This window comes from Pteropus alecto, unplaced genomic scaffold, assembly GCF_000325575.1.
Source record: "Pteropus alecto unplaced genomic scaffold, ASM32557v1 scaffold196, whole genome shotgun sequence".
Lineage (NCBI taxonomy): Eukaryota > Metazoa > Chordata > Mammalia > Chiroptera > Pteropodidae > Pteropus > Pteropus alecto.
The window spans coordinates 2148299-2161917 of NW_006439717.1; the positions used below are offsets into that span (position 1 = coordinate 2148299).

Consider the following 13619-nt stretch of genomic DNA (forward strand, 5'->3'; position numbering starts at 1 on the left):
AGGCGAGGTGGGGGCAGTGCCAGATGGGTCCACAAAAGAACCTGGGGCTCGATCCTAAATGATAGAGTAATGGTTGAGTGGCTTTAAGGAGGACTCTGATGTCATAGGCAAGCAGCCCTACAGGGGTGACTTAGGAGGATGTTGAGGTTGGGTATCTGTCTATGTGGACCGCAGAGTGGTGGGGAGATTGAACAGTAAGGAACTCAGCTCGGAGCTCCTTTGCCTCTTCCTCCCACCTCCCTGTGCCCACAGACCGTCCTGGGGTGCAGGACGCTGCGCTGATTGAGGCCATCCAGGACCGCCTGTCTAACACGCTGCAGACCTATATCCGCTGCCGCCACCCTCCACCAGGCAGCCATCTGCTCTATGCCAAGATGATCCAGAAGCTGGCTGACCTGCGTAGCCTCAACGAGGAGCACTCCAAGCAGTACCGCTGTCTCTCCTTCCAGCCTGAGTGCAGCATGAAGCTCACGCCCCTTGTGCTGGAGGTGTTTGGCAATGAGATCTCCTGATGAGGGCAGCCTGCAGTGGCACCTGGGTGGGGCTGCTCCCCTGGGGCCATGTGCCCAAGATGGGGGCTGGCTGCTACCCAGCAGCCCTTCCCACCCTCTCTCAAGTTCAACCCCTGCTCTCCCACTTCTCCTCCCTGCCTGGCCCATTCTCTCTCCTACCCAACCTAAGACCAGGTCCCTGCTTCCTGCAGGCCACAGGCTGTCCCCCATCCCTCAAGACCACAATCATGAGGAGTTGCTATTTATTTGACATAGAGACTCAAGTAAGGGCAGAGGGCAGAAGGTGGGGCCTCATCTGGGGATGCCCCCACCACTCCAGAAGTGGCTGCTGGTTGGTGCCCAGGGAATAGGCAGGCAAGAGAAATGCACTCATTCCTCAGGGACAGATACCCATACCTCCCCCTGCTCCAGGCCCACATGTCCAGAGCCTGGTGGGGATCTCCCCATCCCATCCCACCCACAATAAATAACTGGCCACAACCTCCACCTCACCCCCATCTCATCCTGCCTCCAGTCTGTGCTGTTCTGTCCCAGGGCAGCATGTGATAATGCAGACTTCTCCCTTTGCCTTCCCAACCCTGGCCTGTCTAGGTTACTCACTGCCAAGGATGACCAAAGACAGGGTCACTAAGGTCACAACTCCCCCTTCACTCACCTCTGCTTGCCGAGTTCACTTGCCTAACCCCTCAGTGCCCACCTTTATCCCATTACCATGGTAACATTCTCTTTGGAAGTAGCTATGGTGAGATGGGCTTTCTCCCCATGGATGGGGCTGCTGGCCCAGAACCCACCTGCCGAGAGACCCAAGGAGGGAAAAAAGCAGGGCCCAGGCAGTGGGGGACAGGCAAACCTAGCCTCTTGGAAGAATAGTGGATGGTGGCCACAGCTGTCCCTGTCACCAAGCCCATGGCTCCTTGGCCTGGGTCTAAGGAGTTAGTTGAAGCAGGAGCTCTCTTTCCAATGATCCACGTGGCAGAAGTGAATTGCCCCCAGGTTGCAGAGAAGCACCGGGCACTGTCTTCACCTTCCCTTGCCAGTCAATGCCTTACCTCCCGCTCCTTACCTGCCACAGGCTCCAGAGCCCTCCCATCGCAGCCTCAGGCACTGGGGGTGCCTCACCTAGGATGGCCAAACATGATGCAGAGATCGGCCCACTCTCCCAATCACCTCACAGTCTAGAGAAGCAGTGCCCGCTCTGCTTACCAGTGGGGCCACATCTTTTCTACCGGGTAGGGTGAAATGGAGGTGAAGAACTTTCAGACTCCCACAGCCTAAGTCACGCCCTCCCTGCCCGCCTAGGTGTAGTTCTAAGATGGCTGTTCCCCCAGGAGAACCAGGAGCTGGTGCTCTGAGACTTCAGGGTGTAGGTGGAGGGAGAGTGGTCAGCCTCTGATGGCAAATCAGAGAGCATTTAGGGTTAGAGTCATGTGGGGCTGGTTCCCTTCTTATTCTCACCTCACCACCCCGGAGTCGGAAGGGGCCTAGGAACAGGGTGGAGTGAGGTACCTAACTTTAAACTCCGTATTCTCTTCCATAGCCAGACCAGCCTAGGAGGTGGGAACTCTCCATCCATTTACTCTGGGATGGGGTTCCTCGGTGAGTTAGTTGTAGGTGCGTGGGACTAACACACAGAGGATCCTTCAGATCATTACTTGAGTTTGGGGAACATGACCACATTCGATGTCTCAATACAGAGGAGTTCATGTCGGTGGGATACCCCTCCACTTGCATCTGTTGTCCCCTGAAAACTTTAGGAGCAATCTGACTTAACCGCTGCCAGAGCTGTCATGTCCACCTGGCCCACAGTTTCTTCAGGTGGAAAAATATCTAATGGCCATGTTCCTTATTGCAGAATACCATCCTTATGGCCGAATCTTATGTTTATTAGAGGAGCTGTTTTTAGAATTAGACTCCATTTTGTACTATATTCTAATATAGCGGGTAGTAGGCACCACTGATTAATTGATATTTATGGGTGGGGGGGACTTACATTGTGAAAATTCTATACATTAATTATTATCATTGTTGTTGTTATTTTATAAATTAGAAAGAGACCTTAGTTATTTGATTTTAGCTGCAGAACACATTGGGAGAAAAAGCTTGAAAATCGCTAAACTCATTCAACTCCCTTGTTAAAGAAAACAGATACTTAGAGGAGGGTGTGACTCACTCAAACCCAATAACACAGTAGAAGTAGCGCCAGGACTGGACCCAGGCTTTGGACTTTGGGTCCAGTGCTCTTTTCACTATACCACACTTGAGCTCAGACTCCACTTCCCGTCCCCCAGTGGCTGACCTAGTCCCTTGGGGAAATTGCTGGATTTGAAACGGAGAAAGTCTAGATCACAAACCCCTGCCTTCCTTCTCTGGGTTGTCACCCTGCTGACCCATTAGGAGGATAAGGGACACCTGAGCCTGTGTCTCAATGTGAATCACACTCCCGCCCCCAATGTGGCCCTGGATGGGGTCTCTGCCTCAGCCCTATATAATGCTGTTGCCTTATCAATAAAGTGCATTTGTCTTCGTAACGTCTCCATTTTCCCAGTTCTCTCTCTCTCTGGCTCTGCCTTCTCCAGGGCTGGAACACACAGAGAACACCAGCTCCTCAGCCCTGGGGCCCGCGACAACCCTCCCAAGGAGAGTCTAGGATCTGGGAGGGGTGGGCGGGGAGAGGAAAAGTGAGGTTTCATGGCGGCCGAATTGGGAAAAAACGTGGTTATCATCTATTTTTCTTTAGAATGAGGGAAGGTGACAGTAGACATTTATAACTTAAAACATTTTAAGTGTATTATTGGAAACCCAGGAAAGTGTGTGCAGCAAAATGCCAAATAACCAAGATCCTGAGAGATAAGAAAACCCTTCTGCTGCCTAACTGGAAACAAGTGGGAGAATCCAAGTGAGGCCAACGGAGGAGTTTGGAATGTACAGCAGAGCTGGTGGAAGCAGCCAAAGCCAGGCTTTAAAAAGTGCCTCTTGAGTGATTTCCAAGGAGAAAAAAAAAAAAAGTTTGCCAGAAGTTTGTCATATAAACCAATGAAAAAAGCTTTGCTTATGGTAATAAAAATGGCTCATACTTACATAGCACTTACTTTGTGGCAAGTATTGCCTGTAAATAAATGCTTTATGCAAATCTACTTGCTTTATCCTCATAAGAACCCCGGGGGACATGGACTACTACTACCCTCATTCGACAGAGGACAGTGCCCAAAGCTACACAGTGGAGAGATGAGATTTGAACCCTGACAGCTGGCTCCAGAAGCCATTAACGAAGTGCTACACTATACGGCTTCCCACTGAGTGGAGTGGCCTGACAAGTGACCGTCTTGCCAGCTCTCTACTAACGAGGATGTAAGGGAGGTTCCCATTCCTAAAGTAGGCCCTGAGATGGGAGAATTGCAGGGACTGGATCAACCAGTGCTCGACTTGGTCACGTGTGCTGGGTTCCATCAGGTGTGGCACTTACCTGAGAACCTCAAGAATGAAAACTAAGCAACTGTTGAAAAAATGTGTCTTGTATTCTAAATGGCTGCTGTGCCAGTGACAGAGAATCGCAAATAATTCTTGTACATACACAGGACTCTCAGGGGATCCAGAGGAGCCAATGCACCCCACTGCGTTTCCCAAGGAAGTGAGGTTTATGACAAAGGGCAGCATTGCTAAACACGGCAAGTGAAAATAGCCCACCACAGACACAATATGGTAATCTGCAAATGAGGAAATTATGCCCAACTAATGATTTTATTTAGGGTAAGTTGGCCTGGGAACTTGTGGATGTGATTTACTTTAATTTTTCAGAAGTATGTGAAAAGATTGCAAACCAAATGTGTCCCTGGGGGACGGGATGGGAGTAGAAGAATTGGGGATGGAGCTTGAGGGCTATTTTGTTATGTAAAAATGAATGGATTTAGAGAAGGGAAATCAGCAGCTGCTTAATGTGCATGTCTCCGGCTGGAGAAGTGTGAGGATGAAGTTCTTAGAAATTGTTAGGAGAATCTTATGAAGCATTCTGTAGATGGTTTAGAGGAACAGAAAACCTCCGAGGCTGTGTGTTACAATAAACCTTTCCAGGTAAACTGAGAGGAATGCACCCAGAAAGATGTTAGCATAAAGCGATTTTAAGTTTTCACATTTTAAACTTCAGTTCAACACGTGTGCAGCTGCATGTGACTATTTCAATTAATTAAAATTAAACAAAAGCAAACATTCAGCTCTTCCGCTACACCAGCCACATTTTCACCACTCAGTAGCCCCAGGGCTACCTGAATGGACAGCGCAGACACAGAATACTGCTGTCAGAAAGTTCTATTGGACAGCAGTGGTCTACCAAATGCATTCTTATCTGGTACTAATAGTGGATGACAGGCTTCTGTTGGTCTGTTGAGACTGACAGCCACTAAACTGTTCAACATCATATAGAAGATATATACACTGTTACTAGGCTGCTGTGAACAGACCTGCCCCTCACAAGAGACATAAAGGAAAAACATCTCACAGGCTGTGGGGTTGAAAGGCTCAGAGCTTCAGGTGGCAGAAATAGGTCAGCGGTGCGCTGGGAAATATTGATTCTTTCAGTCCTGGCGGCAAACGAACAGGGCCTGCCTAGAGTGGACAGAGCCCTCAGGTCAGTGTCTCTAGCTTCTGCTAGAACCCCTTGGAGGCTGACAATGCAGTGTGGGGATCTGTCTGCCTCCCCCATGGCCACAGGGCACATGGACCCTGAGTGACATCTGGCATTCTGAGCACAGCCAAGGGGATGCCTCGTCATGTGGACAGCCTATTGGCGACTAGTACTCATTGTAAGCAAGAAGCCAGTGAGGCTCCTGAAGAAGTCTGTGCTTCAAGTGACCAAGAAGCACAGGGGAGTGTGGAGCAGTGGTTGGTGGGGGTCGGGGGAGGGAAGGGGGAATCCAGGGGGTGAGGGTCCTGTTCCAGACAGCTGCTCTGAATCTCTGTATTCGGACATGTCATTCATAAACGATACATGAGATAATACTACACACTGGGTTCCAGGGAAGCTGACTCTGAAATGTAGGTTGCAGTGCAGGGAGCTTACAGGGGAGAGGTCTCCGGGTCAACAGCTTTGGAGGCAGAGAAGGAAGTATGATCAGGTAGACGGAGAAGTCGGGCTGGAGTGCAGTCTCAACAGAGTCTCAACCAACCCTCATGGGGAACTCTGAAACTGGGATGGCCTTTGCCGGGTTTTTATATTCCTTCGTTGGCTAATCATTGGATGCTGGCTGTCCCCAAGAAGAGATTGTGACCTTGATGTGACCTTGAGCTAGGCAGCTCTTTTCAGCCAACGGCATGTGGGACAGGTGATTGTTTCTTCACACTTTGTACAACCAGGTGAGCCCTTTCAACATGGTTTGCTCTGCCCTGGGGAGGCTTCCAGGCCATTCGCTTGGGCTCTAGGTAATCAGAGAGCAACAGTCTCCAGTGCTCCCTCCAGAGGAGGGTGTTCATATCTTCTCCCCAGCTGTGGACTGTCTGGTATTTTCCTAACTCATCTTGAGCTTCACCACTAGGTGGTGCTATTGCCCTACACGGACAGGTTTGGGCTGTGGACAACCCCTCCCTTTCTGTGAAGCTGACAGTCACTGTTCCTGCAGGCACCTGGTGGTGTTCATCATCTGTCCTCACACCAGCAACGAAGCAGAATGCATAAGGGGTCTGCTCTCTGGCTTTCCAGGCCACCTCTGGAGTCACAGCCAGGGAAGAATCTGACACATCTTAGCCAAGGGCTCTCTGAGGTTTAGCTCTGGTCCCCGGTGCTCTGAGCTCCTTCCATGCTGGCTCTAGGTTTCCTCTGAGGTCCAGCCTGGTTGTGCAGTCCTTCCAGGGTTTGCAAGCACACACACAGCACTGAACTCAGGGCTGGGAATACAGTGATGAATAAGACAGTCGTTGCCCCCAAGAAAGGCACAGTCCAGTGGGAGAAGACAGATCTACAAACAGACCACCACCCAGCAATAAAAACAGAAGCTGCAAAGTATTAACACTTAACAGTATAAAGTGGGTCTCTGTCCTGGCTCCGCTACTTGTTGTCCGTATGATCTTGGACATGTTACTTAATATTTTTGAGCATCAGAGTCTTCACCTGTAAAATAAAATAAAAGCACCTACTTTCAGGTTCATCGTTGTGATATAATCTATGTAAAGCACTTATCAGACTACCTGGACGTAGCCATGACTCATAAATGTTGGCCAGCATCATTATTACGTCACAGAGTGGAGGGATGGTCAGATAAATTTCATTGGGAGTTGATAATGCTCCCATCCTCTGACCACTGATCCTTGCTGGGCCTGTCCTCTAGATCCCAGTCCCTGGAGCTGTGGGCTCCTGCTTCACGGATATCTACCGGAGCTGGAGCAAAGTGTCATTGTGCCATTGGCCACCAGGGTGCAGGTGTACAACTTAGTAAGCCAAAAGGGCCCCAACTGAAAGAAACAGCAGGGCCTGGAGAGAAGTGTGGGAAAGATGGGAAGGTAGGCTCATAAATCTGAAACACATGGAACTCTAGTTAATGCTATCCCCGGCTTCCTTCAATTATGGTCTTTCTTTGCCAAGTTTGCTACCCCAACGACCACTGCCACACAACTTCACTGCACACATAACCGACCCATAATTAATGTCAGTTTTCACTGGTAAGAAGTAGCTTATGCCCAGAGAAGGGGAATCAAAATGAGCTTCAAGAAGCAGGTTTGCTCCATGTATTTGTTGTGTCATTGTTTCGAATTTGTTTACCCCAGCGCTTACTGGACCCTTGCTCCTTTGGAGAGGTACAAAGCCCACTATGATCAGGTCTGCCTGCCTCTTCAGAGTCATGTATCACTGTCCAGATGTTGAAACTCAAGCCACTGCCACTTCTAATTACTTGCAGCTCTCCAACCGTGTGCCTCGGTGGCCTGTTTCCACTCCAGCAGTTCTCAGATGTTTTGGTCTTAGGACCCCTTTACACCACTAAAAATAGAAAACCCTGAAGAGCTTCTGTTTCTGTGGGTTATATTCATCAATATTTATCATGCTAGAAATTTAAATAGAAACATTTAAAAAATGTTTATTAAAATGTTTAAATAACAATGCATATATAAAGTTAACAAATAACCATTTTTATTAAAACAATCCTTTCCAAAGCAGAACAAATTTAGTGATAAAAGGGTATGATTTTACAGTCTTGCAAACCTCTTTAATGTCTGGCTTACGTAGACGGCAGCTAGATTCTCATATCTGGTTCTGCATTTCATCTGTTAGCATAACACACATCATGGAACCTCCGGAAAACTCCTAAGTACATAAGTGAGAGAATGAGTGTGAAAAAGGCAAATAACGTCTTAGTATTATTGTGAAAGTAGTTTTAACCTCGTAGAGCCTCTAAACGGAGCTTAGGGACGCCAAGGGGTCCCCAGATGACACTTTGAGACCCGCACCGTATACCTTTTGATGCATTGTTCCCTTGGCCCGACACGCCCTCCCCTTGTTCTCTATCCACCAGTTTTCTCAACTGTGCGAACTCCTACTGCTCCTTCAATTTCCGGCTCAGGCTTCATGTCTTTCATAAATTCTTCCTTGAACTTTACCATGCTGTACCGCCTCCCCTCCCCCGCCCGCTTGCCCCCCGGGTAGGATTGCGTACCCACTCTTTTGTAGAATGAAATATGCGTTGTAGTGGGTTTTAAATTTGTGTTTTGCCTTTGGGGCTCCCTTCCAGACTGGAACAAAAGAGGGAGGGATTCCATAAATGTAGCTAAATAGATAGATGAATGAAAATGCGAGGCCATGTGCCACCCACTTCTGTTAGCATTGAAAAGATCTGATCTTCACAAGGGATGTCAAGTTAAAAAACATTCCGCCTGGGTCCCTGATAGAAAATGAGATGCAAACAGACTTATGCAAATTTAAACACCTTCCCTTGAACTTTGGAAACTGAGAAGTTAAGTCCCTGTGGCTTCAGAACTCGCAGACTAACTACCTCTCCCAAATCATCTCCCTCATTCTGTATGTGGACAGTTTGATTTCTGGACCAAAATACAGAATTAGCATTAAATCCTATTCATATTTATCTGATTTGATTGATCTCACCTCCTAGCCTGCTAAATCTTTGAATCCTTATTTTGTCATCCAATGTTCTGGCCATCCCTCCTGGCCTTACATCTTCCAAAACTTAGATCTGCAGACCATGCACAGAGGTGACTGAGACGAGCCGTGACTGTGCCCTCCTGCAGGCTGACGTCAGTGCATTTTGGTTCAGGACCTCACTGGGAGCCAGGGCAGGGGGTGTGTAACAAGAGACTGAATCTCAGAAGAGAATAATTGAAAAGACCCATGGGAATTTGGGGGACTCCTCAATGCTTCCACAACCTCTCCCTCCTCTGGGCCCAACAGTCTCACCCTGTCTGGACAGGTACTTATGGAAAGAGAACAGATCTGAGCCAAGGATCGGGGATCCAGGGATACCTGATATAGGGAAAGCAAGAAGAGGTGGATCAAGTATCAGATTCCAAGCTGGTTTGTTTTGCAAATTCTGTCTGAGCCGGACTCAGGAAAGAAAGGCATCATCTCTTAGATACTGGTTGCTGAGAGAAGGAAGGCAGTGAGCAGTGGGCATAACTCTCCTTGGGCATCCATACCTTGGTGGAGAATGGAGAAATCACACATAGCCCACCTGGTAGCCCTTACTTAGCCTCTCCACTGCTTTCTTCATTTGGACTCAGAATCCCACTAGGCATTTGGAAAGACCTGCGCTTTCTGACCTAACCCTATCTAATTAAAAATCCTGTATGCCTGTGAACATCTGTGGCAGTTGGTGTGGGGCTGGGGTGAGGAGAGGGCAGGGGCCCCAACTAGGTCTTCGTCTGGTTCCTGTTTCTCCATTTGCCTACCAGATCAAGAAGACCATCACAAAAGGCTCAGCCAAGGGCAGCCCAGCCTGAGTGTGGGAGACTGTGAGTACCAGGTTCGAAGTGCCAGGGAAATCTCTTCCTCACATCCCCTCTGTTCTCTCCACTCCCGGTTCCACTGATTTAAATTCTTTTCCCCTCTCCTACCCTGGAGCCCCAGGAGGAGTGGGCAGGGAGGGGACGGTGGAAGAACCCCGCGTGATAAAGTGGAGATGGGAGAGAAGCCAGCCCTGCTTCCTCTCTGATAGGGACCCCACCCTAAGGGGCTCCCTGCCTTCTGCTGTGTTGACAGGAAGGCCTTGAGGTGGTAAAGGAGTGGGTGGGTGGGGAGGGAACACTATCGGTGGGCAGGATATAACCGGCCTTGGAAGATGACCGTTCACCCCACCACGGGCCAGCATGGTGCCAGGTGTGAGGGCTGCAAAGGTGGATGGAGCTCAGCTGCTCTGCACCCCCTCTCCCCGCCACTCCCAGCCTTGAGGGAAGCAGCTAAGGTAGTGAATAAAAGTATGGACTTCATAAGTAGGTTGTCCTGAATCCTGGTCATGTCTCTCGCTAGCCATGCAAGTTGGGGAAAGTGACTTGAGTTCGCTGGGCCTCGGTTTCCTCTGTGAATGGGGACATGGAGTCTTTGTGAAGATAACATGAAGGAAGGCTTGCAGCACGGTGGGAGCCTGGCAGGGCCTCATCTAGGGGAGCAGGTGAGAACAGCAGAAACAGCCCTGAGGGGGAGCAGGATCTGAACTCGCTGTGGGACTGCTGGCAAACAGTACTTGTTCTATCTTTCTTCGGTAAAGTGAAGATTATAATGGTACCTACTTCATAGGAGTTGTGAGGACTACGTGAATTGTGCCTGGCAAATAGTAAGTGTTTGATAACTATTAGCCTTTATCATTATTATTTTCATTACTATCTGTCCTGTCCTCTAACTAGATATCCTCTTCTTTATAGGGAGCGCCCTACCCCAAACATACACACATCCCAAGTCAAAGCTGGAAGAGGCAGAAGCTGGAACTCACAGGTGAGTCTTCTTGCGAAGGACCAAGCTGGCACCCCAGTGGAGCTCACAGCTCTGTTCCACGTGCCTCGGGGCAGCTTCTGTCTTAGCTGGGGCCACAGGAGGCAGGAGGTGCTTGTAGGGGAGAGTTGGTTGAGAGGTGCCTGGCCCTAGGGCCCCCTGTTCCAGGCCAGGGCTCTGCTCCACCCCATTATCTCCTCCTGCAAAGCCTCCTCCACCCGTCAACCCACAACCGAGATTATAGACCCTCAACTGTCTCCAACTGCTCTGATTCCAGGATAAGCTGGACCCTCAGCCCCACTCCGCACAGCTCTTGGCCAACCCCACCTCTGCTACCAGTGTTGAAGGGGGACTGTCTGCTTCCCCGGGAGCTGGGGAGCTGGAGGAGCAGGTGTCCCAAGGGCTGGGGGACCATGGACAGGGTGGCCAAGAGGACACTGTCCACCACCCATGGGTGGCCTGCAGAGTTTGTCAAGGAGAAAAGCCAGTCTCCGATGGGGAGGGATCTCGGAGTCTGTTTGGCGCCTTTCTTGATTCAGCGCCACTCAGTCTTTCTTGTCTTTGCTTCTCTGTGTCTACCGGCTGCTTCTGCAGTTTCTGCCTCTCTCTCTCAGGCGGCTCTTCCCCCACCCCCAGAGCACACCTGGCTCCTCACATCAGATAACCCAACCACAACAGCTCCCCTCTCCCCAACCCTGCTTCCAGCAGCCCCCTCCTCGCCCCTTGCCCTCTTCCTCCCCCTCCTCCCCCACCTCGAAGCTCTCAGGCTCACCTAGATTCCCCTGGGGAGGGCTGGGGGGCCCCCAAAACCTTACAGCCTTACTGGGTAATGAGGGTGTGAAAGACAACTCTTCTTACCCCCAACGCGTGCACACACACACACACACACACACACACACACACACACACACTGTAGAAACTCTATACCCCTGTGCACTGTAGGACAGAGAGTGAGGGGGAGGGACCCAGGGACCAGCCCTGAAGTATGAGGAAAATCCAGCCTGAGGAAGTGAGGGGGTGGAGGGGAGTTGCAAAAAGGGGCTGCCTCTGGGGCTGGGGGTTCCACAGCTTCCTGCTTCCAGGCAAAGAGAAGCTTCTTCCCTTTTCCAGGGCTTCCTGCATGCATGAGGTCATCTTGGGCCCTAGGGCTAGAAGCCTTCCTCAGGCCAGAGGCTAAGCTGGGACATAGATGGATGTGAGCTGAGCCATTCGCAACCCCAGCCCCTGCCTTTGACTTCTCAACAAAGGCCAAGTAGGCAGGAGCTGGGGGTTAGGGCACTAGTGGAAGAAGAAGCGCCTAGACTGGGGTGTGGTGAAGGTGAGAGGGAGGCTAGACACAGTGGGAAAGAGAGTGGTGGGACACGGGAGGGAGCGGGACAGGGACTGGTGGGTGCCTGGGAGCTGGGGCTGGAGGTTTTAATGCCTCTTGACAACAAATGAATCATAGGCAAATTATGTGGAAATGATGGCGTAAATAAAGACCTGTTATTTCAGGGCCCCAGTGTGTCATTGTAGGAAGAGAACTAAGGGGGGAGGAGCAGGAGGCTGCCCAGGCCGGATGGTGCCCGTAGGTGGGGGCCCAGGTAGAGTTCCTGTGGTGGGGGATGAAGGTGATGGCCCACTTGCATCTCCTATCACCTCCAGGGTGATGTGAAATGGCAGGTGGTGGACCACAGCACGCCAACCCCTCCCTGAGAACAGAGCAGCCCTCGTATCTCCTAGGCTCCTAGGTGATACCCCCCCAATCCTCCTCTAACCTCACTAGGCTGCTGCTACCCACAACTTTCCCCAGTACCTACTCTTGACTTCTCTGGGTCCTATTCTCTGGGGGCTGTCCCTCCAAGCCCAAGACAGTGGCACAGGAGCCAGTCAGAGCACCCCTGGAACCCAGACAGAAAATCTGGACTTTCTCCATCAGGACCGTACTGAGTTAATACCACAGTGACAGTGCCTGGCACATGGATGGAGCCCAGTAGGTCCCTGTATCTGCTAGATGAAGGAATGCATAACCTCTACAAGGTTGTCAAGGCCTCCTGGCAGCTCAATCTAAACTTCTGGTCAACCCTCATCCCCACTCTCCACAGCTCTTTACAATGTTGACAATTATTAAATAACTAGAAAAATGTGTATACTCATACCACCTTACATAACCATTATCTATTGCATAAAGTTCCTCTGATTCTTTTTCTCTCTACTTATGTTTTTTTTTTAATGCAGTTGCTATCACAGGGTGTGCACAAATCTATATTCTCTTGTGATGCTATCTTGCATTCATATACATCTTTTTACCAGCTTCATAATTTCCTATTAAGTGGAAATATAATTTACTTCATAATTTTCCCATTGTAGGTGTTCAAATAATTTCTAATTTTCCATATTACCAATATCGTTGTGGTGAACATCATTATGCATATATTTCACTACTCAGTCCCTGAATTTGGGCTATAGAAATCTAGTTTAGGGTACATTGGGTGGGATTATTAAACCACAGAGTAAAAACATTTTATAGCTCTTACTATATATATTGCCAAATCCATTTCAAAAGAGGTTACACCAACAACATGTACATTTCACCACACTCTCGCTAATGTCTGAAAGTGGTGTCTACATTTATCTTGTTTTAATTGGCATCGCTTTGAACATTTCCCCACCTTTGCTCACTGGCTGTGCCTGAAGAATCGTTTCTGTGCTTTGAACTTTAGTCTCACACTGTTTCACTGTTTCTTATCACTGTGTGTGAGCTCTCTCTATAAAACAGATTTGAAAGCATCGTCGATTACAATTGAGGGCAAATCTCTCCTTCTTGACAGTCTCTCCCACTTTGGATTTGTACATGGCACTTCTTGCTTCACTTAAGTCTCTCAGCCTCCTCCACAGGCTGCCACCCCTCTGCCCACCGCAAATCTTTGTTCTCTCAAGTGTCTGTATTTAGCCTTTTTCCAGGTTTCCCTTCTCTCCTCTTGTCTCCCCAGCTCTGGTGGCCTCATCTACTCTTAGCTACAACTCCAGCTCTTACTGCTGATCCTGGATCTTTACTTGTCCTTCCCCCTTATTCAGTGCTTTAGAGAGCAACTGTCCATGCAACCCACCCCCGACTGTCCCACCAGCTCCTCAACTCCACACGTCCACAGCTTGACTCTGTATTCCTCTCCGAATTTGCTTCTCCTGTATTCTCTACCTCTGCTGCTCAA

At 49.6% G+C, this 13619-nt stretch overlaps 1 protein-coding gene and 1 long non-coding RNA gene across 2 annotated transcripts in view; both read left to right on the plus strand.

Annotated features, from left to right (window-relative positions):
* VDR (vitamin D receptor) overlaps positions 1 to 3025 on the plus strand; it is a 51452-nt gene extending 48427 nt beyond the window's left edge. Inside the window, exon 9 of the mRNA XM_025050250.1 lies at positions 253 to 3025. Within this exon, the coding sequence (XP_024906018.1) occupies positions 253 to 512 (260 nt within the window). The 3' untranslated portion in view covers positions 513 to 3025. The remainder of the gene's footprint in view (positions 1 to 252) is intronic.
* Positions 3026 to 9336: 6311 nt separating this feature from the next.
* On the plus strand, positions 9337 to 10425 carry LOC102895014. The gene is made up of 3 exons (XR_439259.2): positions 9337 to 9455; positions 9970 to 10273; positions 10362 to 10425. It is a non-coding gene; the product is annotated as an uncharacterized LOC102895014 (long non-coding RNA).
* The last annotated feature ends 3194 nt before the right edge of the window (positions 10426 to 13619 follow it).